Source organism: Aspergillus homomorphus (assembly GCF_003184865.1).
Source record: "Aspergillus homomorphus CBS 101889 unplaced genomic scaffold BO97scaffold_59, whole genome shotgun sequence".
Lineage (NCBI taxonomy): Eukaryota > Fungi > Ascomycota > Eurotiomycetes > Eurotiales > Aspergillaceae > Aspergillus > Aspergillus homomorphus.
In genome coordinates, this window is record NW_020291945.1 from 60,022 (window position 1) to 85,617 (window position 25,596).

The following is a 25,596-nucleotide window of genomic DNA, read 5'->3' on the forward strand; positions in this document are numbered from 1 at the left end:
AGCATTGCGCATTCCTAGACAAACCTCTTTTGAATAGCCATCGTCATTATGTCCCCGTGATAAAAACACTTGGGTGTGGAGCAGTCGACTATAGAGGAACAGTCCGCTGCCTGGTTGGGCCGAGCTCGCGCTCCCTCTCCCATCTTGAATGATTGTTTGAACCTGCCTTGACTTCCACCTTTCGTGCCCTTCTTGGTTAACCTACCAGGGTGTCAATAACATCGCTCCTGGAGCCTTTCCACTCTTTGCTATTGGTTTACTGCCAATCTAACTGACACTCCTATCACTATGGATACATTACTGTAAGCATTGTCTCATCGACTCCCCCGCATCTGTTGCTTTCCCCGACTTACCATAAAATCCGGGCACTGCGCACTCGTTGATTCGCACGTGCACCACTTTCACTCGTACAATATGGTTTATATACCACAGAAGAAAAGATTCTGTTGCAGATATATCCTGGTGCTCTAACATAGATCAGAACCGCGGACATCGTCGCCAATTCCCCGCGTTTCCGACGGAAGTCTTCCACCTTCGTTGATGCGATCCATGACTTGCCTGAGAAGGCCGATCTAGCTCCGGCTCAACTCTACAGCACTGAGTCTGGAAGGCTTTTTCACTCTGGTCGGATCGTCATTATCACCGTGGGGTTGCCAGCAAGGGGCAAAACGTTCGTTGTACCAACCCCATTTCTGTATCTCCTTTGGCTCGCTGACGCTCGACCAGACATATGTCTGTAGCTCTAGCGCGGTACCTACGATGGTATGCCAATCAACCCTGGGACAAATCATCGAGCTTGGCTCCTAACCCATCCCAGGCTAGGCGTGAAAACCAGGATATTTCACCTAGGTGATTATAGACGTGCGACCATTCCCTATGGCCAGGATATTCCAGATGATTACTTTTTTGTGAACGGTAAAGCATTGCCCCCGGGTTTCCACGGAAATCCAATCATCGGGCCTGGATCAGTTTCTCAAGTCACTAATTCTGCACAGCATCCGCTTCGTCGGTCCTGTTAAGACAGAAGATAGTGAAAAGATGCCGGGAAGATATCTACCAGTTTTTAAACCACGAGAATGGACAAATAGCGATTTACGATGCCGTTAATCCGTTGGCATCCGGCCGACGATCACTTGCAAAGGAATTTGCCAAGCATGACATCGAGGTGAGTTGTCTCCGATTCGCGCTTTGGGCATCTCCGTTTATTCTCACCTCCGCTATCAGACGCTGTTCATCGAGTCGTGGTGTGACGATGAACGCATTATTGAAGAGAATGTCCGACGGGTCAAAATATCCTCGCCAGATGTAAGTGTTCCTGGCGCTTTTCTCACTAGAAGTTCAATGCTTAGCAACGTTCAGTATGTCGGCTGGAGCTCAGAAGATGCGGTGAAACATTACTTAACCAGAATCGCCGCTCGTATTCCCCAATTCCAAACCATGGAGGAGACGGATTTGAACTATATCAAGGTACTTGAGCAGTCCCTCTGGTTTGTCAGCTTCTGCTCATCACCATCAGATGATGAACGCCGGCGAACGGCTAATCGTCAACAATCGAAGCTTCGGCTATCTTTCCAACAGAATAGTCTTCTACCTTCTCAATCTTCACATCAAGTCCCGACACACATACTTTGCACGGGTGAGCTTGGAGTACTATTCTGTTTACGATCTTTCAATGACTGGAAATTACTAGGCTGGCGTGTCATTGGAAGCGGATTCTTACAAAGCAGATGCCTCGCTGTCTGAGCAGGGCGAAGACTACGCGAAAAAAATGACAGAGTCCCTACTAAAGCACAGGGAATCCGAAAGACAAGCAATGATTGATGAAGGAGAGCCGGATTATGAGTTGAAGCCACTCACTGTCTGGACATCCACGCGAAGAAGAACAGTCGAGACGGCCAAGAATCTCTACGAAAAGGGATACAAAGTGCGCCAGAGATCTCAGATGAGTCAATTAAACCCTGGAGTCTGTGAGAAGATGTCAGAGGCGAGGATTCGCCAGGAATATCCGGAAGAGGTTGCAAAACACGAACTTGACCCCTACCACCACCGGTATCCCCGAGCAGAGGTGAGCTTTCCTTGCCATTTATCGAAAACGCATGATCACTGTACCTGACAGAGATAATAGTCATACCATGACCTTGCGGTCCGACTCGAACCCATCATCTTGGAGCTCGAACGCGAGCAAAACGACCTGCTGATCATCGCACATGAGAGCGTACTAAGAGTCTTATACGGATACTTGATGGCGTGCAATGCTGCCGATATCCCATTCTTGGAGTTCCCCCGTGACGAAATCATTGAGGTGAGCCCAACAGAAAGCCTCCCCAGTTTATTTGACATAACGATCCATTATCTGACTGCTTGTTCTAGATCATACCGGAGAGCTACCAAAACGAAGCACGCAGGATCCATATATCTGGCCTTCCCAAAGAAATCGTCCCTGGTTCTCCTCAAGATATCAAGATCCCTGTTCCCCCGAGTGGAGTGTCTACCCCTTTGGCTGGTGACCTAGGCAGCCCGCGCGAAGGTCTCTCCACTCCGCAGAGCGGCCTCCGAACCCCGCGCGAACCCGAGAGAATCTCGCAGCAGCATGTCGAGGACGTTGTTTAATAGAATATAGTTCTTATCGTGAATTTGGTACCATGGGAATAATTGATGCTGGGTTAATCCTTGTAGATCAACAAGGTAGCGAGAGGATTCGGCACTAGCCACCGTGTAGCGTAGAAACAAAAACGATATTGTCGCCTGACTGGAGCTCGTAGCTCTCCTCTCCTTCAAGCTCCCAGTCGGCATCGTTTATCAAGACTAGAATTCCGGGCCGCCTAATAGGGCCTATATTCAGTATTGCTCTCATGCGGGCCCTCGGACAGACGGACGTACACGTTATCTTCCAGTACGAACAGTTCTTTTCGCTGATCCTTCATGAGGTTCTCAACTAAGTGTCGCAGAAGGTACGAGATGTTGGGCCGACAACCATTGCTGAGCTTTGAAGGAAGAGTGATGGTATGCTTGCGCTCGTTGGCGAACAAAATTTCAAGCCCTCCACTATAAAACAAAGAAGTCAGCTGACCGAGCAGGTTTGAGGTTGAAGTTGAAGAGAGCAGGAGGTGGGAAGGGTAACTTAACGTGAACTCTACTGTGAGAGAAAGGGGTATGGAGTCTAAAGAGGAGGACGCCATGATTGACTACTAATATGAGGAATCTTAATGACAATCTCCGTAATTCTGGAAGGCAGCAGACCACCAAATGAATTGACAAGGCGAGGAGGGGCTTGCGGCGGACCTGGTTGAAGTCATGAAGTCAGCCTGCTTATCGATAAGAACCGGCACAAAAAGTCATCAGTCAGTTTGCGACGGCCGGCCGCCTCGCCTCTCTTTCCGTGTTGCCTGCGCAGCACATTAACCCAACCGTCATCAAATTGCACTTCGTCTCAATCCCAGGAAGCGGGCTCTGAACAACGAGCCCAATGGTCTCTGTCACCACAGAATACATCAGCGTCGGCGGCAATAGGCATCCCGCCGCCGCCGATTGGGATGTCCGGACTGGCGTGCTCGCCTTCGGTGCTGACAACAATATTGCTCTATGGGATCCAAGTGTATGTATTCACCCTCAATACCTCATTCTTGAAATTAGCAAAGGAGTGCCCATCCTCTGATCGGATCGCAGGATAGCACGCAGCGCGGGGTCTATACACTACTTGTCGGGCATACCGACAAGGTCAGCGCCGTTCGATTCTATACTTGCCCTACCACAGACACCAAATACCTGGTAACCGGCTCGGTAGACCGTACAGTTCGTCTTTGGCAAGCTGCAGCAGCCGATTCGTGCCACTATACCCTCGTGCATACTTTGGCAGGACATACCGGCTCAGTGAACACCATAGCTGTGGCTGAGGGGCTGGACATTGTGGCATCCGGAGCCGCTGATGGAACGGTCAAAATATGGAAAGTCCATGCTCATGGCGAAGCGAAGGGCGAGCTGCTCAAATCAATAGCGATGAAACCACGATTTTTTCCATTGGCCTTGGCGTTATGCCCTCTTCATTTGGAATCAAATGACGGAGCCGTCGCGTTGGCGGTTGCAGGCACCACCAATGTTGTTCAGATATACGTGTCGGAGATCACTCGCACGGCTCCCAATTTTGAACTTTCGGCGGTGTTGTCCGGACATGAAGCCTGGGTGCGGTCCCTGAGTTTCACGAAGGATAAGCAGAGCACATCTGAGGACCTTTTACTGGCCTCGGCGAGTCAAGACAAATATGTCCGGTTATGGAGACTGCAGCGCGGGGAAGCGGTTTGTGCTGCCCCGGCGGCTGATGATGACCCTATGTTAAGTGGCTTTGAGCCAACCTTGTCGAACAAAGCTCACCAATTCGGGGTAGCCGGGACTAAGTTCTCCGTCACATTCGAAGCCTTGCTTTTCGGAAACGAGGACTGGATCTACACCACCAGCTGGAATCCCAGCTCGGAGCGTCAGCAGCTTCTTACTTCTTCGGCTGATAATACATTAACCATCTGGGAACAAGATCCTGTATCGGGGGTGTGGCTCTCCGCTGAGAGAATGGGAGAGATTAGCGTCCAGAAAGGTTCGACTACTGCCACTGGCAGCACGGGTGGGTTCTGGATTGGTCTGTGGTCTCCTGATGGCACACAAGTTGTCAGCCTCGGTCGTACCGGCAGCTGGCGATCTTGGAAATATGATGCAGGGTCTGATATTTGGGTGCAGTCTCTTGGGGTCTCTGGACACGTACGGTCGGCCAACGGCGTACAATGGGAGCCTTCTGGAGGATACCTTCTGTCAACCAGCGCTGACCAAACCACGCGCCTTCATGCCAGATGGGTACGCGAGGGGCTTCAGTCTTGGCATGAGTTCTCCCGTCCACAAATTCACGGATACGACTTGAACTGTATCGACACTCTCGGGCCGGCTAGATTTGTGTCCGGTGCTGATGAGAAGCTTTTGCGGGTTTTCAATGAGCCTCGACCGATTGCGCAACTGCTGGAGATGCTCTCTGGCTTTCAACAGTCCGCGGGGGACCAACTTCCTGACACGGCCGAGATCCCTGTGCTGGGCTTATCAAATCAAACCCCGGCTGACGATGCCCCCGGAGGCGAGGATGAAGCTGATGGCGCAGCTGTAGCGAAAATACAAGACAACTCTACTACACTATTGGATTCGAATCAACCCCCATTCGAGGATCAACTAGCCCGCCACACCCTATGGCCTGAGCATGAGAAGCTCTATGGACACGGCTATGAGATCTCTGCCGTAGCGGTCAACTACGCCCGTACGCTTATTGCCACAGCCTGCAAGGCGAGCTCAATCGACCATGCGGTGATCCGCTTATACGACACTTCTGACTGGCACGAGGTTCGGCCATCCCTTGCTGCTCATACCTTGACCATCACGGGTCTCTGCTTCTCCGGTGATGACCAGTACCTTCTTAGCGTTGGTCGTGACAGACAATGGGCTGTGTACAAACGTAGCGAGCAAGATCCTTCAACGTTCTCACTTTTGACGAGCAACCCCAAAGGGCATTCTCGCATGATCCTTGACGCGGCATGGGCTCCAAAATCACGGGTTCCTGTCTTCGCAACTGCTGGCCGTGACAAATCGGTGAAAATCTGGCAGATGACTGACGGTGCCTTTGAATGCCACTCCACCATCCCGCTGAAAACCCCAGTAACCGCCATTTCATTTCTCTCATCTATACATAAGGGCTCGTTCATTCTCGCTGCGGGAGAAGAAAGTGGCGAGCTGTCTATCCACCAAATTGCCATCGACGATCTGCAGGTTAGTCACTTGGTCAGCGTTGACAAGCTCAAATCGCCGTCCAAGGCCATAAACCAACTTTCATGGCGGCCGGAACAGCGGGAAGAGACGTCTCGTTTTGTGCTCGCCGTGGCAAGCGAAGACACGTCGACGCGTATATATAATTTCTCGGGCTTGGTTTCATGAAATGGAAACTGATCTATCTATGTACAGTATAGTCGTAGCAGGAGAAGACGAAAGCCAACAAAGTACATGAAGCCAATGACATTCATGAGATGTTTTGTATGTTGAAAGATATTAAAGATAGCTGGAGTGTTGAACAGGTTCGCTCGTTCTAGGTCTGTTAAGGTTGAAGCAGATCGCGGACCCGTAATATGCATACATGGCGATAATGGTTGAACCGTACGAAGCCGTGAAAAGACAGCAAATCAAGGTAGGGACTGGAACTTAGAAAACGGAGAAAAGCAGAAGAAAAGGAAAAGAAAGAAAAAAGGTTAGATTCGAATCACGGCCGCTTTTCAAGCCCATAACCACCTAAGCCATCCAGTGACGGGTAGGTTTTGGCTTGACCCTGATAACCATTCCGGGGACCTCTATGTCTGAGATCGTCGGTGAGCCACTTGAGCACCAGCTCGCCGAGCTGAGTATTCTGCGAGGATTCTTTGACCTCGTCACGGAATTTTTCGATAGGACCCCATTGGCGGACGGTGCCTAAATGCATATGGACCAGGTGCGTGGGCCACATGGACAGATTATCTAGGATGTGCGTGGCATACACGATGGAGCAGGACCTGGACTCGGTTTCACGCTTCAAGAAAGCCAGGAAATTGGCCCGTGAAAGCAGGTCCAGGTCGACGGTGATCTCATCGAGTAGGAGAACTCGCCAGGGTCGGAGCAGGCCCATGGCAAGCTGCACGCGGCGGCGCTCTCCATCCGAGACCGCGTGCATGCGCCAGCGGAGATCGATATCGAGAATCTCGACTAGCTCATCCCGACGCTCCGGGTAGGCGTTGCCACCAACAGAGGCGAGTAGTGTGGGCACATCGATATCGGTCCGGACGATGTTGTTTAGGACCCATTCCATGCCTAGGTAAGTGACGCCTTCAAGCCCGTCTTTGAACGGGTCTTTGCCAGCCACGGTGATAGTGTCCGTTGGGGCCAAACGCTTGCCGGACAGGAGGCGTAGAAGAGTGGTCTTACCGGCACCATTAGCTGGAGGAATGCCGTTAGCATTCCGGATTCATCGCGGTAAGGTTTCTCGGCGGCGACTTACCCCCAATGAGAAGAGTGCGACTGCCGGATGGTACTTCCAGGTTGACATCCGTCAAGCCAGAGGAACCATCGGGAAACTTGAAAGACAAGTCTCTCACCTCGATTGAGGGGAGGGGGAGATCGGAGTCTGTCTCCATGGTGCGGGCAGGAGAAAGGGTGAAATGAATGAGTGAAACCTGTGACGGGGGAGAAGAACTGCTTGATATACAGAGAGTAAAAAGGAAGGTTCCCCAACAGAGGCAGCCGGTTGGTACTTTTTTTATTTTTGGCAAGGATCAATAAACGGGGGAGCTGGTCAAAGGAGGAGCGGCGATAAAAGATAGATAAGATGGAGGAGCTGATGAGGTAAGTAAGAAACCGAGCGCATTGGGAATTTTCCCTCTCTCCCTCCTTCTCTCCTCCCCGCAAGCTTCTCGATACGGCACGGCGGCAACCTGCAAGACAGATTGTTCCAGGCCAAGATGTTAAGTTTGGTCTGGTCCTCTCCCTCATGCGACACCTTTTCCACCAATTGTTCTCTACCTTCTCGTGTTCACAACCAGTCATGAAGAAACCCCTCATCGCTGTTATTGGTGCAACTGGCACCGGCAAGTCCAAGGTAAGATTGCCGAATGGAAGAGGAAGAAAACGAAGAAGCGAACGAGATCTGGAAACCCGCTGCATATCCCCAAGACCCATTTGCTAACGGCTGTAGACAGCTTGCAGTAGATCTGGCCTCGCGCTTCAATGGTGAAATTATCAATGGGGATGCGATGCAAATGTACCGCGGCCTCCCGATCATCACCAATCAAATCCCCTTGGAGGAACGGAATGGTATTCCGCACCACCTACTCAGCTGTGTTGAAATCGAGGAAGAACCTTGGTGGATTGGCAGATTTAAGCAGGAGAGTCTCCGCTTGATTGACCAAATCCACGCAAAAGGGAAACTCCCCATCCTGGTCGGAGGTACACATTACTATACACAAGCCGTGCTATTCAACGATCAGCTGGTCGATGCAGACCAAGACTCTGTTAATGATGTTGCTGTCTTCCGTGAAGGCAACAGTGACAAGGACTCACCCACTAAGTGGCCAATTCTTGACGCTGCGCCAGAAGTGGTGTTGCAGAAACTCAGGGAAGTCGATCCGGTTATGGCAGACAGATGGCACCCAAATGAGGCCCGGAAGATCCGGCGCTCCCTAGAAATCTATCTTCAAACTGGGCGACCCGCATCGGAAGTTTACACAGAACAAGAGCAGCTGAAACGAGCCGATACGGCGCGTGACGACTTTTCCCTCGGCGCGGGCCGATTACGGTATCCGACGATGATATTCTGGGTGCACTCGGAGAAGCAAACACTCAACGCCCGATTAGAGAAGCGAGTGGGAGCGATGATAGACCAGGGATTAATGGATGAAGCTAGGCGCATGTTTGATTTCGCCCAGGAGAAGCAAGCGCAGGGCAATCCCATTGATCACACCCGAGGAGTGTGGATTTCTATCGGTTACAAGGAGCTAGCACCTTACTTCGATGCCTTCTACAAGGGGTCCATGAGTCCCCTTGAGCTGGAAGCCTTGAAACAAAGTTGCGTTGATTCGATCATGTCTGCGACGCGACAATATGCGATGTCGCAGATCAAATGGATACGAAACAAATTATGGCGAGCAGTCGCAGATGCTGACGCCACTAATCGTCTCTTCATTCTTGATAGCACAAATGTTGAGGCATGGGAGGAGGCTATTACGAAGCCATCAGAAATCCTGGTTCGAGCTTTGCTGAATGATGAACCCACCCCTGATCCCAAGTCGTTATCGGATCTGGCCAGGTTCATCTTAAGTGCCAAAGAGGCGCAACCGCAGAGAGACTCCACTTCTTTGCTCAAATGTATGACGTGCAAGGTCTGCAACAAGATCATGCAGGGCGAGGAGCAATGGGAAATTCACCTCAATGGGAATGCACATAAAAGAGCCCTCAAGAGTGCAGCCAAGAAGGCTGCACGCGATGAGTACCTTCGGAGACGACAGATTAGTCTCAGCACGGGTGATCAGCCGGAGAACAATAGTAAAGCCGCAATTGAAGAGGGCTCAGTGTAACAGTGCCAATCGCCAGCTGTTGCTGAATCAATCTTGTGCTGGTCCGCCGAACCCAAGTATACATTGAAAGAAAGATGTAAGGTACTCTTGCAGCTGGGCACAAGCCGTGAAGTGGGCTTCTCTTTGTGTTGTAGAGAGACAAAAAATCGCAAACCATGGACTATAGGAAGTTTCCGATCAAGCAACCATCAGCCGCAGATATCCAATGCACTGAACACATAAGCTCGTGGGATAACAGAGAGTGAGATCAGGCTAGTCACAGAAGAATATACAGACGGCCGCAAGCTTGGCATTCGCGTTGATCAAGGCTGGAAAGATCTTCGAACACAAGGCAACGTGAAGCCGAAACGAATTGAGTCTTCATCGCCAAATCGACTATGTCAATCATCAGGCCAGGAAGGTCAGGGCAGCTTCGCCGAGTCCTCTTGATGGCATCGCAGAAGGAGCATGGCATGCCTTATGTTGCGATGTCGTGGGCCCAGTCTCAACATGAAATATGTATAGCCTACGGCCCAAGACAATCGAATACTGGTAAAACAGAGCGCCTTGACTTGCACAATGTCGCCTGTCATCCTCAACAGTAATAAACCGAGCCTCGGGTCAGTCCGCTAGAGACCTAAACGAGTTGACCCTCATCTTGTCGACCGCCATTCTGAAAAGGCCGAAGAGATTATATCACCTGTCCCACTGTCCTCAACCTTGAAGACCTCTATGACTGATGACCTTTCACGCTTAACTAACCTCCATGTTCCTTCCTCCTGGATAGTGGATTTGAGCCCTGATGTCGTTAGTATAGACTCTTATTTTCTTGGGGCGGTATTCGGAACCACAAGGAAATCGGTGTTGGAAGGAGACTTCATACATTGTAGAAATTCAGCCGTAAAGTTGATACATATATTTCCGTCCCAAGTTGCTCGTCCGAATTTCTTGACTTTGCCTGGTATGCTGGCGGTGTCCAGTTCCTCGAGACGGTGTACGATGCCTTGCTGGTCACGGAACCCGACGATGATTCGGGGCACGCCGAGAAGAAATGACTGAGCCCAGAATTTTAAAAGCTTCCTTTCGTATTTAAGTTTGTCACGGTCATTCCTAATTTCGGCCGAAGTTTTCAGCTCTACCCAATTGATAGGGTCTTCCTTCCGATCCGGTTTGCGATCCCAGACTTCACACAAGTAGTCAGTATATGTGGGCTGAAATGCATACAAAGCCCGTCGTAGCTACTTACTCGCATCCACTTCCCCACCGATAATAAGTTTGGAGCGACCTACTGCAGTTCGCACCACGGAACAGTACTGAGCATTATTATTGACAATGAGCTCCTCCCGACCTTCAATTTCTTGACGAGGGGTCGGATCCCATGGTTGATTGAGTATTGATAGTGTTTCGAATTTATAGCCTGGGTCCATCGGCATCCATTAGCGCCTGGCTATTCGCTGTTTGGCATCATGGTGAAAGGAAACTGTACCCCAGTAAGCCATTAACTCTTGAGAAGCCATACCGGGAGGCATTCTCTGGTTTCTGTGGATTTTCTTCTGCTCATTCTTATAACTGTTGTGCTCTTCGATGAAGCTAGGATCCATTAGAGCATGATAAATTGACGCCCTAGCCGACTGCAACATACGTACATAGTTCCCTAGTAGACTTGTTAACGCCCCGCCTGGGCCAATCTATAGCTTAAAATGGATGATAGCTTACTTGATATAAGGTCGCATTCATCTCAAACCTAAAACTGAATTAGCAATGAAGGTAATATCCACCGCGAGGGAGCATCAGAACGTACCCGTTCATATTGTCGAAGGGGGCTGTGAGGATCTGTCCTTCCAGCGTCAAATTAACACCAAGCAGCAGGAATAGGATGATCCGAGTCATTGAGGGCGTACTGACCTTGGTCATCATCCCTCGCCAGGTGATAATATCGGCTTCACATATACTCCCTGTCTCCTGTTCCAGAGCCATGATCGTCTCAAGCAGTGCATCGAGATGCTCGTCGGCGGAGTCATCTAGCTTCTGGAAAGATTCGAAGCCGCGATTCAGATCCGCAGGGAGATGCGGTGTATAGTAGTATTTTAAGGATGAATCTCCGAGATGAAACTTATGGTCATCATCATAAGAGAAACAAGCGATTTCCTGATCATGTTTAATACCGGTACCAAATTCCCGAGTTCAGAAAGGGATAGACAACAAATGTACAGTACCTTGGGACGTCGAATGGTGGCACTAGCTCCGTAGAAGCGGCCAATGGGCTGAATGTCAAACGTTTTCCGGTCCATATTGCGAGGTAATCGTCTCAACGTAGTGTGGCAGGCTGCGAACACCTTTCGCGATTCTGGTTGGTGCGTGTGATCTAACAGAGTAATCTGGATGGGAGATTGGGGCTTGAACTTGACGACAAGATCTCCAAGCAAGGCAATCAGTCAATTGAGACACGCTACAGCTTAGAACAGAGCATAGGAAAATATGAAGGAAGGAATGATAGTTTTGCCGTGGCAGGGAATGCAGTTCCTGCAGCTTTTGACAAAGATGTAAATACTGTAGTTAGTTACGCAGTGTGTCAACGGTTCTGCTCCGCCCTTCTAGAAGAGGCCAAGCGCCGCGGTGCGTGCCGGCCTTCTCGACGCCCCCGCCCACCAAAAGTCGTCGTCCATCATTCGACTTTCTCCCTTTCCTTGACATTTGCCAATGAGAGTTTACTTTCAAGCACGATAAATAATCTGAGCTCTAGAGGTGTACAGTTCGAGCTCTTACACATAGCTCCCGTCAGAACTGGCTCAGGCCAGTGAGGTATTGTGTCCAGCTTCTTGCCAGACATTCAAAAAGGTCCCCTGGTGGTCCCCCCACTGCAAGATGACCTCACGCATCGAGAAGACTATTGCTCGCCAGCAAGAGAAGTGAGGAAGGCCCGCGCTGCGCGTCCAGCAAGTTTCCATTCACAGGAGAGAATTGTACGGGCTAATGATCTATATGGTTGTCTTTTAGAATCGCGTCTGGTGCCTACTATGAAGCTCATCAACAACTACGAGTCATCGCCGCCCGGTATATCAAACAAGCCAACTACGATGTGGCAGCAGAGCTTTTAGCTAGTGGTGCTGCTGCTCTTTTGCAAGCTGGCTCCCAGCAGGGTGCTTCAGCTAGCGGTGGAGACCTGGCTGTTATGCTGGTCGTCGAGGTATACATTAAGGCGGGCTGGGGGATTACCGGAGGCGATGACGACACTGAGGGACGGGCTCGCAAGAGTAAGTGTGGTGTACCCTCATCACTTTGAACAGCTTGCTATATGTCACGGGCTATCCTACAAGCTTCAATTAAGGCTGACTAGCAGCTTTAACTATAACCAGAGCGGTTGATCGAGCTCCTGCACGCATTTCCACCCGAGGAACCTACACGGAAACGGTTTATTCAAGAGATGATTGGATGGAGTGGTCGTTTTGGGCCCTTGGAGAGAGGAGACCCCGAATTGCATCATGCTGCTGGATCGGTGTACGCCGAGGGTATGTGATTCAAACGAGATGTTGACAAGACGGCAGCTCAGCTCTTTAACCTGAAATTATAGACAATGAGCCATATGTTGCCGAAAAGCATCTTATTTTCGGTACCTCCGAGTCGGCTGAGACCCTAGCGAAACTTGAATACGAGTGGTATACTCACGATGAACCGCATACAGCGGCAATCTATGCATCTCGTGCCGTGTTCCCATACCTCCTCATCGGAAACCTTCGCAACGCCAACAAAGCTTTTCTTATATTCACATCGAAACTTTCTTCTTCGAATCCAACGCTTGGTGTACAGGAGGTCAGCAGCGCTAGCTCTGATATGCGGGTTTTCCCCGCGCTGCCTTTGCTCAATTTTATAAGCATGCTCCTCCTCACGATCCAGCGCGGTAGTTCGGACCTTTTCAAGCAGTTGACTGCTCATTATGCATCCCACATCAGAGAGGTTGGCATCTGGGACGATGCCCTGGCTCAGCTGGGCGAGCAATATTTCGCGATCAAGGTTCCCAGGCAAAGCAATCCCCTACTAGACATGATGGGAAGCATGCTCTTTGGGGGTGGTCAAGACGCTGGATCCCGGACGGCGCCTCAAGGAAGACTGGGTTCGAAAAGGGTCGAGGCGCCCCCAGCAAGTATGGAGCTTGATTAAATGAGGCTGTAGGGATATTCCGCAATGTAAACAAATGCAGTTCGCACGTATCATCAACCTTGCGTATTAATAAATGTTGATAGACCTGTATCCACAGGGGCATGCTTTAAACGTTGGAATCAACTTCGGGTTCGTACATCCAATTGTCTTCATCTAAGGCGGCGACTTTGTTGCGAAGGCTCTGCTGAATGAGAATCAGAATTTCTATATCAGATTAGCCTTCATTCATTATGCAACGGATGAACAGGCTTACCGGCTGGTTCACTACTCATGCGCCTGTTTTTGTTCCGATACATTTCAAGTAGAGTCGTTTCGATTTCTATAACAAATAACCATTAGTCTGCATTAAATAGCGCTAGACCCCTAGTACGATTCCACTTACTCTCTTTCTCCCGTCCTGAAATATCGGATTGATTTGCAGTATTGACTGTTGCAGCTCGTGAGCCACTCTGAACGCCGACTCCTTCTAGACCCTCCATTTCAACACCGTCTTCGCTGATCAAAGAAGGGAGGACCGGGATGTCGAGCTTGTAGCTGCCGTTCTTGTCCCGGACCACTATTTCCCCGTTATCGACGGCGCCGGAACTCAGGGATGAGGCGGACTCTGAGGACATCGATGGTGCCATATGCGTGGTTAAGACCGGAGCTCCGTCCCCGTGTGTAGCGTTGTTCGGCGCAGAGGAGCTTGAAGGAACGGCCGAACCTGGGCGTCTACTGAGATGATGGTGAAAGAGGTTGCGACGCACGGAGGTCGTTCCCATGATGATATCCACCGTACAAGGAATCACTGACTGAAATACAGGTTGTTGTTGTTGTTATCGTAATCATGGGGTAAAGATTCAGGATGTTCAGCCGAGCACCTAGACGTAATGTTCTAAGGTTTCTCGGGGTAACCAAGGCCAACGTGGTTGTGATAGGTATCGGTGGGAGATAAGGATATGATGGGGCAGCTGAATCAAGACACTCAGGACGGCATCAGCATCAGGATTATGAGGGTTGTGGACAAAGCATGCCAGGTGCAGAGCCCACGGCAGAAATTGGAATCAGGAACGCAATGTGGAAAACGCAGAACACGGTCTGTTCTACCGTTCTATTAACTGGTCAGCAGAATTCCATGTGAATTCCAAGATCGTGGGCTAGAACCCTGTGTCTGTGACTTATTCTGTGGAGTTCACCTTGTTCAAGCACTACCTGTATAGCGCCGGCGTACCTAGTAGAAAGGATTGCGTCTGGGAGCGCGAGAATAGAGCCGAGAAAGACGCGCTGACGCTCAGCTCAGGCTCCAGGCTCCGATCAATTACTACTCCTTTGGGCAAAATCCGCATCCCCGACGCGTCTCCGCCTTGACATGCGCGTCTTCCTCCCGCCCAAACCAAGCCAAACCTGTTGGTAGCAATTCGTTTTGTTGCTTGCACACCGCGCAAACTGACCTCTTGACTGGAGCTTTGCAACTACTCTCTCATACCTCGCTCATATCTGCCATGAACCAAGCCGAATCTTCAGCCAGCGCTGCCCGCAATGGACTCAAGGCCCATACGGCGGGCGCTCCCCCCGACTACGAGCTCCCTTGGTACGGCACTACTCCCGTGCTCAAAGGACGAGGAAACTGACACTATGTGATATTAAGGGTGGAGAAATATCGTCCGATCTTTCTAGATGATATTGTGGGAAACACAGAAACAATTGAACGGTTGAAGATCATCGCTAAAGATGGAAATATGCCACACGTTATCATTTCTGGCATGCCCGGTATCGGAAAGACAACCTCGATTTTGTGCTTAGCAAGACAGCTACTGGGAGAGGCGTATAAGGAAGCCGTGCTTGAGTTGAACGCCAGTGATGAAAGAGGTATGCCCATCTCAGCGCAGCAATCCGAACACTATTGACCGTCCTCTTAGGTATCGATGTTGTGCGAAACCGTATCAAGGGCTTCGCCCAGAAGAAAGTTACACTGCCCCCGGGTCGCCATAAGATTGTTATCCTGGACGAGGCAGATAGGTATGAACCCAGGAATCGCATCCCGCATAGCCCATTGACTTACGGGCAATTATAGTATGACGTCTGGCGCCCAGCAGGCGCTGCGACGTACCATGGAGATTTACTCATCTACAACTCGATTTGCCTTCGCGTGCAACCAGTCGAACAAAATCATCGAGCCCATTCAATCACGATGCGCCATTCTTCGCTACGCCCGATTGACGGACGCTCAGGTTGTAAAGCGATTGAAGCAGGTGTGCGATGCTGAAAAGGTGGAGCATAACGAGGAAGGAATTGCCGCGTTGGTATTCAGCGCTGAAGGGGACATGCGTCAGGCCATAAACAACCTCCAGAGTACATGGTCAGGCTTTGGCTTCGTTAGCGGTGACAATGTCTTTAGAGTGGTTGATAGTCCACATCCCATCAAGGTTCAAGCCATGATCAAGGCTTGCTGGGAAGGCAAAGTTGACGTAGCACTCGATACACTGAACGATCTATGGTATGTTATCCGCAGGATCTCTTTACAGTATGGTGACCTGGAACTAACAAGCATAATCAGGGATTTGGGATACTCCTCCCATGATATCATCAGTACCATGTTTCGAGTGACCAAGACAATCCCGACCCTATCGGAGCACTCCAAACTCGAATTTATTCGTGAGATTGGCTTTACACACATGCGTATCTTGGACGGCGTACAGTCTCTACTGCAGTTAAGTGGTTGCGTCTCTAAGCTTTGCAAGGTCAACATGAGACCCCAACTTTTTGAGCCTCCGAGGAGCTGAATCCATCAGTCGTTCATTTAAACACAACGTAACATATCAATGGTGTTAGTGGGCGATAGTGTGGCAAGTGATGATATATTCTTTTGCCAGGTATTTAGCACCTCCCGTCACAAAGTTGCAAATTAAATACAGTGTCAGAGCAGTAGTCAGAAGGGCTATTCCTCAGGCTGCTAACATCTTCTTCCTCACTTGATGATAGTAAGAGTCCTACGGAGTCAGATAATTGATCATGTGGGCTTAAATGGCATGGGAGCTTCGGGCATTCTTGCCCCCTCGGGTGGCTTGTTTTTGCTCTTGAAATCGTCACACAATTGCTCAAATGTCACCCACTCGACACCCTCGTGCTCATTGATATGCTCAATTATTCTGCCGTCGTTAGTACTCAGCTGCAAGTGCTTCTGATTAGAAACTGAGCTGCCCCAACTCACCTTTCATGCATCAAAAGAACATGCGGACGTCCAGAAACATCAGGATGTATAGTCATGGGGAAAACAAATTCGTCGTACTCGCGGTAGAAATAGTCGAAGTGGTCCTTGTTAGACACGATCCATTAGCGTAATTTAATCGAGTTAAGAAGCTTTACCAAACTGACTTTCCAGATATCCTCAATGTCTCGTGGATTGACCCATCCGTGGCTGTTCGGTGCCGACTTGATAAACATCATGGGCGGCAAATCATCGATGTACCAATTTCCAGGAATTTCCACCAGCCCCGTATCCTGACCCCGGACTAGCGGCTTCATCCACGTCTCAGCCTTCTGACTATAGTCGATCTTGGTCCACGAGTCGCCTGTCCGCAGCCAGTACATCTGGCAATCATGATGGGACATGGAATGATCGTACTCAATCCCATAGGAGAGCAAAAGGTCGGCCATTTCCTTGCTCGTTTCCCACCACGGAGCAACAATGCCCCGTGGCGGCTTGCCGCAGAATTTGTAGAGCATGTGGTAGGTCTTGTCCAAGATATCACGCTGCTGCTCGATGCTCATGCCCGTTGGATTCTCATGGCTGTAGCCATGGAGACCGATCTCGTGGCCCTGATCGCGGACCATGGCACACTCCACCGGAAAGGTCTCGAGCGAGTGACCTGGGATGAACCATGTTGCTTTGATACCATATTTCTCAAATAGCTTCAATAGCCGCGTGGTGCCAATGTGGCCGGCAAAGAGACCTGAGGAAGGAAGAACCACTCCGGTTAGCGAAGCTTGCGGAAGATACAACAATTGCTGGGCTCTTACCACGACTGATGTCATTGGAACTGTCCTCTCCGCCGTATGATCCCAGCCATCCGGCTACGGCGTCAATATCTACTCCGTAGCTGACCTGAACACGCTTCTTGCCCATTATGTTATGCTGCTTAATGACTTGGACAGAACTGATAGGAAGAGCATTGAACCAAATTTAAACAGAAGAAGACCAACAGGACATAACTGTAGACTGAGATCAAATGCGATTTCGTCTTACCTTATCGTCAGCCTACTGCGGGGGTTGGTTGGGCTCTTGTGCTAAGAGTGGGGAGGAAATGAGGGGAATCTATCCATGATAAATCATGCCTTCGATAAAGCCCGAAAGATAAGCCCAGATCTGCCCACTCCAGCATAGATCTATGGTAATGTGGATCGCTGTTCTTCCTGACAAGTATCTTAACTTCAATCGCGTCTACAACCCGGCGATGATATACAGTATTATACTCTAATCCAATAAAACCCCCCACCCCCACCATATCTACTCCAACCATGTCATACTGTCTCCAAAATCTTGCCGAACTCGACCCCAACTTTCTATAACACTAAGTCAGGGGCGTAGCAGATAAAAGGTGGGGGCGGACATGTTGATTGATAATGAAAGACTGCTTCCTCGTATGTTGTTACCTATAAGCTGGGTTACTAACGTGACTTGAACAGCCCTTTCCTTGAGCGAGAGTATCATTGCCGAGGATGCGCAGAATTCGCTATCGGTCGAACACCTTCGACATGCTCTTCCATAGGGTTTCAATGGCGTTCGCTGCACCTAGTACGACCTCTTCTTCCAGCTTCCTCCCAATCACCTGGAGATTGAGCGGATGTCCATCCATGGCCTTAGGATCGTACAATTTCCAATTCCATGTATCAAGCTCGTTCCTTGACCGATAATCGGTTGGTACCTAATCTCTGTTCGCCTTGACTCGATCCACAGGGAAGGTGACGGCAGGGTAGTCGAGGAAGTTCCAGATCTTTGTGTATCCAACCCACCGCAGACTCCGATGAGGAACAGCAGAATGAGGTGTCGTCGGAGCGAGGAGTACATCGATGCGCTTCCCCGAGGGCGACATAGTCGCATTTCACTTGTCAAGATATTGTTTCTGTAAGGCGACTTTCCTCTTGTTGAGCTGCCAATACTCATAGACGGCGATAGCCTTGCCGCGGTTGACGAGCGTCTCAACGTGGGGAATGTAAGGCTCTCCCGCAGCCCCGACATCACGACGGACATCTTCGCCCCCATCTACAGTATAGAATAGGTCCATGAGTTGGATGCATTCCTGATGATCCGAAGCGTTCCACATCACTGTGCTTTGAATGTAGTTGAGAGCTCACAGAGAACTCGTTCGATGGGCGGATGAACTCTCACCACTCCGTCGTCCAAGATCAGTCCAATGACCATACGCCGACTCTGAATCTTTTGGAAGGCACTCTCGTTTCAAGGCAGTGGGGAACATTTGGGATCAAGCAGCCATGTTTTAGCACCAACGATTGCCCGAGTTACATAGCACAGTGATAGAAGGTCTCTTCCCATCGGACCGATAGACGAGGGCACATGCTCCTGCCCTTCAGTCGAAACAGGGACTCCGTGGTATGGGAGCCTACTACTCGGGAGCGGGGTCAGCCTCAGCCGTGTGTTCCGAACCCTAGATTCGAACCGCGCAGTGCCAGAAGCACAGCGTCTCCTCCAGTCGAGCCTCCTGGGGTTAATTCAGAGTCGCGTGGATTGAGGGTTAATCCCTAGAGGGGATTCTCAGTCCCAGCCCACTATAGAGCAGTTAGCTTTCGGCATACTGGGATTCGAAATAAACTGGCAGTGCACCATTATGCTCTGTGGTAGGTTTGTTTTGGCCAACACGATTGCACCCATATCTCTCAGCAACTGTACCAGGACCGCGTCTTCCCTGGCCGGGGAAAACGAGCGACCTACGTATCCCAGTATACTATCGATGCCATTGATGTTGAATTGATCCTTCAGTGTGACTTGGAATGCCCATGCAGCGGCCCTTTGATATTGCCAGTACGTTGAAAGTGACGATCCAACTCTCTAGCCTGCACCAGTGCTTCCTCAAAGACAAACTCTGTCAGGCAATTTGTCTAGTGATTTGCTCTCATTAGTAACCTACAGTCCAGGTTCGGCGTCCTATGGTATACGCCCATGATCACCAGCTAATGTGCTACCACAGCTCTGGGATAAGGCATGTTGGGGTCAGCATATAATTTGAAATCATCTTCGCGCTTGTGACATAATAACGAAGGTACTGTACAGTACCTTTTGATGTAGGCTGAAGTTGTCTGCTCCGCGGTGATTCTTCCTAATTTCAATTGCTCAAGGAGTTGAGGAATACCATAAATGTTTGTAATTTCCTGAACTTCCGGTGCGTCATGTAAGACGGTGCGCTCATGAACGTGGTACACTCGAGAAATGCGCCAACCAAGATCGGTGACAACATATGGCTCTAGACTCTGAATACGCAGCAGGCGCTTTCGAGCGACAATCTGTTCCCACTGTTGAGCACTTCCCATATTTGGTAACCTCGGGTTGGAATGGTTAGGTGAATCGAAAGGTAGTAGTAGTAAGTAATAGCCAAAAGTCGAAACAATGATCTACGTACAAGTAGGTAGCGAAGAGGCAGAGATAAATAAGGCCTTGATATTACATGCTAATGCCTAGTAGATTATTCTCCTCACACTCAAAATGACAGCGATAAGCGGAAGCAGTTATTCCACAACAATAAGGTGCCTTGGACCGGGCCCAAGGCTGACTGACACTGCGGCGGATTGCGCCAATGAACTAACCAAGTAAGCGGATTGTTAGGTTGACTACAGGATGGCAAACGTTGATTATAGTGTTCCAGAAGGAGAAACAAAAGTGGGCATACATCCATTGCTGTGAAATTTGAACCTAACCTAAGGTAACTTGGTTGGTTTTCTCCTCAATATTTCCCTTGTTACTTTTCCCCCAATTACTACTGCAGCCCCGCCAAGTGTTCGACCGACCGACCGACCGACCAACCTATTGTTCGTCGTACCTTACCGAACGAACCCGGCTTCAATTCGATTCCTCCTCCTACCCCCCCTCCCCCTCCCCTCCTTCCCCAACCCCCACCCCCAAAATCATCCCCATCCCACTCTTGTGCCTGCTTACCTCAGGGCTACTTGCACTACCTCCGTACTTGCCACGTACTTGCATGCATATTTGCTTGGCCATAATAGTCTGAGATGCTTTTGCATCCCTACCCCACTGATTAACTCCAAGTTCTAATGGTGACTATGCCACAATCATGAACCAGCCACGCTCGGATGTTGCCGCAACATCGTCAGTGACCGGCGCCATCCGTTCTGAATCCCGCAGGAAGCCAGCGGGAGCTGTTGCAAAGCGCGCATGCGATCAATGTAAATTTCGGAAAATCAAGGCATGTGACCCATCATCTCCCCTCTAATTCCCCATGCTTGCACTGGTCTGGGCCTGCTCTGCCTGCTTGCCGAGCTTTCAAATTTGGATTGCTCTTTCAGCCCCTTGTTCCTCTCCTCTCCTGTCCCCCTCCCTCTCCAAGATGTGGGGAATCATAGCTAACCCATCTGGTGACGACAGTGCAGCTTGTCACAACCATGTAGAGCATGTGTCTCCATGGGCTTTGAATGCACCTTTTTCCAGCCTCAGAAGAAGAGAGGTCCCACTGGCCAGTGAGTGAATTCATCTATCTAGTTTTATCGCTTTTTCTTTTCTTTTTCTGTTTTTGGTCCGTTGTCATCTTAACTGTTGCGTTTCGGGAATCAAAGCCGTGTATCACAGATTCGGCAGCAACAAAATAATAACCTCTCACTGAACAACACTCCGGCTCAGGGGGCATCCAATTCGTTTCCAAGCTCTTTTCCTTACCAACCGGACCCCTCGTCTCGAGGGAATCAAGGTCCCGAGGTTCAGACCCCGCCTTGGCCAATTCCGGGCGAAGCCCCGGTATCCATAGAACTCGCTCCGTCAAGTGCGACTCCATCTATTCAACCAGGTTGGAGCACAGATGTTTCCGACTCCCAGAGTAATGGTGGAATCGGTTGGAACGAGCGCAATGATGTCGAATACTGGCTTCCAGATACCCTGGATGCTCAATTGCCTGTTTTTGACTTCCCGGGCAACAACATCCTCTTGAAAACCTCGCTTCCCTCCATTATAGAGGCCGACCCAACGTCTGCAAACCTGCAGACGCAAAATATCCCGGCTACGAGTATCACAGTACCGAAGCCGGGTGTTGTACCCCTAGATTCCAACCATGCGCAAATGGTGTGGCCGGCATCGATTGTTGAAGCGAACATGATCCCGTGGATTGACATCTACTTTGATCGTCTGCACCCAACACTGCCAGTCCTGAACCGCTCGGCTCTTTTCATCCGGATGATGGCGCACGAGCATCGAAGAAATCCTCAGTTTGGCTCAATGCTACTGGCGCTATGTGCTTTTTCTCTCACACAACCGATAGAGATACAGGAGCGCCCGACCTCCTCCTCCAGAGCGAATCAAGCGAGGTCGATGATGCACGAAGCAACCAAGATGCGAAGCTGTTCCGATTTTGGCGAGCACCCCACCATTGAGGCTGTCTTGACCAGTTTCTATCTCTTCGGGTGTCTTTTTGGTAGCAATCAGCATAATGCAGCTTGGCTTCGCCTGCGGGAGGCTTTGGACCTCGCGGCGACACTCGGCCTCAATAATCCAGCTTCATATCAAGACTTACCTAGCGAGGAAAAGGGCCAGCGGTTACGGACGTACCTTGTCTTATCGATCACCGAAAGGTAGGTTGCATGCCAATGCTCGTCAAACTCGAAACCTTATACTGACTGGTGCTCAACCGTCAAGGGCTTATGCCTTGCAACGTAGACATCCTATCACGTTTTGGGGGAGACCGGGCTTTAGTATGCGGCCTGTTCATGACTTCATTCACACTGCCACCCACAGTCTGGTATCGGGGATTATCGTCCACAATGAAAAGGATGCCGAAGGAATGATGGGTCTAGCCCGCTTGATGGAGCTTTTCGATGCCATCGATGAGGATGTTGTCGACTGCTGGAATCAACAATGCAGCATCAAAGCCGGTTACTGCGAACAACTCACAGCGGCAAAGGCCTTGGTGATCCATTCAAACCTCAACCGAGTTAGCGAATCTGAGCTCTACAAAGATTACGACTGGTTCGAACGCTCTAAGTTAGCTCTTGGTGGGGACCAAAATCGCCCTACGATAGGTTTGAGAGAGACACAATGTGCGGATGTTTTCATCACGAAAAAGTGGCTACAGAACCGGATATGGGTGCTTTGCTCCACTCACGGGTTCTTACGGCCTGTATCCGAGCACCGCGAGCTCTGTCTTGACTTTGCTGTAACGCTTGCAAAGGACACATTGGATATATGCCGTGCTCTGCGTTTAAGCTCCATGGAAGCTCACGGAATAGGTCTGGTACGCGTCAACTGCCAATATCCATTTGTTTTCTTCACGCGCTGACTACCTTAGGTGGAAAAACTGTATGATATCGCAGTAGGAGCGACCAGCGTACTATACAATGTTCAAATGCCTCTCGCCAAAGGAATCACGGTGCCGTCACCAGCTGGAACGGTGCCGAACATGCAACTGCCAATTTCTCCTATGGCAGATGCCGGAACATTTCCCAAATCACTGACAGGAGACTATCTGCTTCTGTTGAACACACTTCGTGGAGGCAACCATCCCTTCATGGACAAGTATAAGGCGTTGTTGAGCTCCGTTCATGCAGCTAGTGATTCCTGGGCGCCACAATAACTTTCTGTAACCCATCCCTGGCGTCGAAATGGTGACGTTGGAAACGCTGGCACTTAAAGGAAGAGAATTGTGACTACCATGGTATGACAAAAAAAAACATACCGGCGTAACGCTTGATGGTTTCTCGTTTGCATTGAATAGACCATATTGTATCTGTAGCACTTTCGCCCGGCAAAAGTCCAGTCGATTCGGCGTCCACCGCGCCTTCAGTAAAGCATTGAATCAACAATGAGCATCTTAGCATACAGCGTCAAGGAACTCATAGTGCCGGTGAAGAAGGCTGTGGCTGATGCTGTGACGGGTGGATGGTGGATTGGATGGTCGATGGACAAGACGAGTTTTGCCGAGGATCCGCCGGGAATGGTTTAAAACCACGCAATAATCATCTCTCCCCTTCATGTCCACAGGCTTCTAACCGCACCTTTCGCACCGACATCAGCCCCCTTCGTGTGTACTGTACGGTGTCGCGCATGCAAACAAAACTCCCTCTCTCGCTCTCCCAACCATCGCTCGCTCATGTGCTCGTCCCTACGACCACTTTGGCTCGCCTTCATGGTTGCATTCAAGCAGCGCTTATAGGCTGACCTCACGCCTCAGCTATCGATCGGGAGTAGCGTACTAGATCTTATATCGCCATGCATTTGCATCCATCACCGTCCCTATCAGACACCAAGGGCTCCCATCGAGACAGCAGTACCAAGCAGGAGATAGGTTCTGATAAGACCAAACAGTGGCGCCCGTCGTATCATATCACCGCGCCTCATGGATGGCTGAACGACCCATGTGGACTATTATATGACCCTTCAACTGGTCTCTACCATCTGTCTTACCAATGGAACCCCAAGGGGAACGATTGGGGAAACATTTCATGGGCACACTGTGTTTCATCCGATCTACTTACCTGGAAACAAGATACCGAGCCGTGTCTGGCTCCCTCGGCCGAATATGACCGGTGTGGCGTGTTCACAGGCTGTCGGAGAAATGGTGCAATCGACGGGGAGCCTGGGACCCTGACCACGGTATACACCTCCGTGAAAAGCCTACCAATTCATTACACGCTGCCCTATGTCTTTGGCTCTGAATCCCTCAGTTTGGCAACGTCTAAAGACGGGGGAACAACATGGCAGCGCATCGACTGCAACCCAATCTTGCCGGGCCCTCCCAAACATCTTCAAGTGACAGGCTGGAGGGATCCCTTCATTACTCAATGGTCAGCTATCTTAAAGCAACCGGGAGCTATACCGTCATCCAACCTTTGCGGGTTCATTTCTGGAGGTATCGCTGGGGAAACCCCAACTGTCTTTGTGTACTCAATCAACCCCCAGAACTTACGGGAGTGGATTTATGTGGGACTCCTGGTTCGCATCGAACCTCGATCTCAACCTTCACAATGGTCGGGAGACATGGGAGTCAACTGGGAGGTCGCCAACTTTGTCTCGCTGACGGATGACACGAACCGTACCCACGATTTTGTCATCATGGGAGCTGAAGGTACTTCAACGCGAGGCAAACCGCGCAGAAGAGCAGCACGAGCACAGCTCTGGATGTCCATCGATGTCTGCTCAAACACCAAGACGCAGGACCAGGCTCTCGCTACGTAAGCGTTCTCAGGAATTCTCGATCACGGGTGTGGATACGCAGCCAATTCGTTCTGGGATCCGGTCACGTCACAACATGTAGTCTACTCTTGGATCGCAGAAGACAGTCTTCCTGATAACATGCGGCACGAGCAAGGTTGGAGCGGGGTACTTTCTATACCTCGAGTTGTGAACATGATAACACTGCACTGCGTAATGCGTGCGCGTTGCTCAGAGCTCATTGATATCACATCTATCAAGTTGGAAGTTGACCCCAGAGGGACCTATACTGTTCGCACCCTGGGTATCAGGCCCGATCCCAGAGTCGAGAAGCTTCGAAGCAAGGCGCACAGAAGTTTTCTAGCTGATATCTCTCTACAGGGCGCGGGCGACCACCCAACTCCGCCAGATACCGGTCTATTCACAAAGACAAGCAAATGGGAGCTTAAAGCGGAGATATTGGTTAGTAACTGCTGCACTGAAGTAGGACTATTCATCGATCATGGCCTGGGTATGTCGTTTGCAATAGTGACAGATGGGAGTTTTTCGAGCTTATCACTGATGTTTAGTGCAGATGCTCAACACCGCACTACTTTGTCCTGGCAAGTGGCCATAGAGAAATTCATCATCTTACGTCCTTCCTCTATAGAACCTGAGATAGACCATGATCCCGAGAGTGCGGCACACACCCTGTTCACTTTCGAGACTGAACGGGGTGAGCAAAAGCAGGAGACACTCCGAATTCATGCATTTTGGGATGCTAGTGTGCTGGAAGTATTCATCAACGAACGAACGGTCATCTCAACCCGAATCTATCTCTCGCCGGACAAGCAAAACCAGTCGAGATTGCACTTCTTCGCTCGGGGAGGGGATGGCGAGCCAGATCCTTCGATGGAGGCCAGTCCTGCCCTTCTATTGCAGGCGGATATATGGGACGAACTTGATACGGCAGGTTTACTGTAACCGACAGCATTTCAGGAG

The 25,596-nt window shown here is 50.2% G+C and overlaps 11 protein-coding genes across 11 annotated transcripts; 6 read left to right on the top strand and 5 right to left on the bottom strand.

The window, feature by feature from the left end:
- Positions 1-288: 288 nt before the first annotated feature.
- On the top strand, positions 289-5,958 carry BO97DRAFT_438136 (Elongator subunit ELP2; the record flags this gene model as incomplete). Its single annotated transcript, XM_025697901.1, has 16 exons — positions 289-302; positions 482-694; positions 818-915; positions 996-1,165; positions 1,225-1,305; positions 1,360-1,467; positions 1,517-1,636; positions 1,691-2,065; positions 2,126-2,302; positions 2,371-2,592; positions 3,150-3,151; positions 3,463-3,595; positions 3,667-5,682; positions 5,719-5,759; positions 5,799-5,805; positions 5,839-5,958. 16 exons carry the CDS (start codon positions 289-291, stop codon positions 5,956-5,958), a joined length of 3,897 nt encoding a protein of 1,298 aa, XP_025546892.1.
- On the bottom strand, positions 5,933-7,331 carry BO97DRAFT_377803 (putative ABC transporter). The gene is made up of 2 exons (XM_025693077.1): positions 7,046-7,331; positions 5,933-6,984 (listed from the first exon to the last, which is right to left on the bottom strand). Exons 1-2 carry the CDS (start codon positions 7,179-7,181, stop codon positions 6,278-6,280), a joined length of 843 nt encoding a protein of 280 aa, XP_025546893.1. The 5' UTR covers positions 7,182-7,331; the 3' UTR covers positions 5,933-6,277.
- A 124-nt stretch (positions 7,332-7,455) lies between these two features.
- On the top strand, positions 7,456-9,373 carry BO97DRAFT_399386 (tRNA dimethylallyltransferase). The gene is made up of 2 exons (XM_025694243.1): positions 7,456-7,642; positions 7,743-9,373. Exons 1-2 carry the CDS (start codon positions 7,535-7,537, stop codon positions 9,114-9,116), a joined length of 1,482 nt encoding a protein of 493 aa, XP_025546894.1. The 5' UTR covers positions 7,456-7,534; the 3' UTR covers positions 9,117-9,373.
- Positions 9,374-9,748: 375 nt separating this feature from the next.
- Positions 9,749-11,386, bottom strand: BO97DRAFT_355579 (DXO/RAI1 family decapping nuclease; the record flags this gene model as incomplete). The annotated part of the gene is made up of 7 exons (XM_025692141.1): positions 9,749-9,894; positions 9,979-10,278; positions 10,342-10,512; positions 10,582-10,726; positions 10,893-10,928; positions 11,001-11,243; positions 11,312-11,386. 7 exons carry the CDS (start codon positions 11,384-11,386, stop codon positions 9,749-9,751), a joined length of 1,116 nt encoding a protein of 371 aa, XP_025546895.1.
- Positions 11,387-11,769: 383 nt separating this feature from the next.
- Positions 11,770-13,312, top strand: BO97DRAFT_408752 (protein GET4). Its single transcript, XM_025695930.1, has 4 exons — positions 11,770-12,004; positions 12,093-12,349; positions 12,452-12,604; positions 12,667-13,312. The coding sequence occupies exons 1-4, from the start codon at positions 11,961-11,963 to the stop codon at positions 13,251-13,253; spliced, it is 1,041 nt and encodes a 346-aa protein (XP_025546896.1). The 5' UTR covers positions 11,770-11,960; the 3' UTR covers positions 13,254-13,312.
- Positions 13,307-14,514, bottom strand: BO97DRAFT_235310 (uncharacterized protein). The gene is made up of 4 exons (XM_025690739.1): positions 14,340-14,514; positions 13,636-14,203; positions 13,507-13,572; positions 13,307-13,457 (listed from the first exon to the last, which is right to left on the bottom strand). Exons 2-4 carry the CDS (start codon positions 14,012-14,014, stop codon positions 13,360-13,362), a joined length of 543 nt encoding a protein of 180 aa, XP_025546897.1. The 5' UTR covers positions 14,015-14,203; positions 14,340-14,514; the 3' UTR covers positions 13,307-13,359.
- Positions 14,515-14,729: 215 nt separating this feature from the next.
- BO97DRAFT_446612 (replication factor C subunit 4) lies at positions 14,730-16,436 on the top strand. Its single transcript, XM_025698670.1, has 5 exons — positions 14,730-14,823; positions 14,881-15,101; positions 15,152-15,251; positions 15,307-15,729; positions 15,790-16,436. The coding sequence occupies exons 1-5, from the start codon at positions 14,735-14,737 to the stop codon at positions 16,013-16,015; spliced, it is 1,059 nt and encodes a 352-aa protein (XP_025546898.1). The 5' UTR covers positions 14,730-14,734; the 3' UTR covers positions 16,016-16,436.
- Positions 16,152-17,473, bottom strand: BO97DRAFT_408755 (polysaccharide deacetylase family protein). The gene is made up of 4 exons (XM_025695931.1): positions 17,253-17,473; positions 16,608-17,185; positions 16,444-16,547; positions 16,152-16,381 (listed from the first exon to the last, which is right to left on the bottom strand). Exons 1-4 carry the CDS (start codon positions 17,356-17,358, stop codon positions 16,243-16,245), a joined length of 927 nt encoding a protein of 308 aa, XP_025546899.1. The 5' UTR covers positions 17,359-17,473; the 3' UTR covers positions 16,152-16,242.
- A 492-nt stretch (positions 17,474-17,965) lies between these two features.
- BO97DRAFT_438146 (amidase signature enzyme) lies at positions 17,966-19,778 on the bottom strand (the record flags this gene model as incomplete). The annotated part of the gene is made up of 9 exons (XM_025697902.1): positions 17,966-18,157; positions 18,188-18,307; positions 18,368-18,558; positions 18,588-18,684; positions 18,742-18,856; positions 18,898-18,992; positions 19,075-19,235; positions 19,277-19,349; positions 19,515-19,778. The coding sequence occupies 9 exons, from the start codon at positions 19,776-19,778 to the stop codon at positions 17,966-17,968; spliced, it is 1,308 nt and encodes a 435-aa protein (XP_025546900.1).
- Positions 19,779-20,449: 671 nt separating this feature from the next.
- On the top strand, positions 20,450-23,112 carry BO97DRAFT_473436 (CeGAL family transcription factor). Its single transcript, XM_025700236.1, has 5 exons — positions 20,450-20,668; positions 20,848-20,939; positions 21,036-22,040; positions 22,105-22,699; positions 22,754-23,112. Exons 1-5 carry the CDS (start codon positions 20,537-20,539, stop codon positions 23,036-23,038), a joined length of 2,109 nt encoding a protein of 702 aa, XP_025546901.1. The 5' UTR covers positions 20,450-20,536; the 3' UTR covers positions 23,039-23,112.
- Positions 23,113-23,673: 561 nt separating this feature from the next.
- Positions 23,674-25,578, top strand: BO97DRAFT_418301 (glycoside hydrolase family 32 protein; the record flags this gene model as incomplete). Its single annotated transcript, XM_025696515.1, has 3 exons — positions 23,674-24,635; positions 24,744-25,126; positions 25,190-25,578. The coding sequence occupies 3 exons, from the start codon at positions 23,674-23,676 to the stop codon at positions 25,576-25,578; spliced, it is 1,734 nt and encodes a 577-aa protein (XP_025546902.1).
- Between the last annotated feature and the right edge of the window lie 18 nt (positions 25,579-25,596).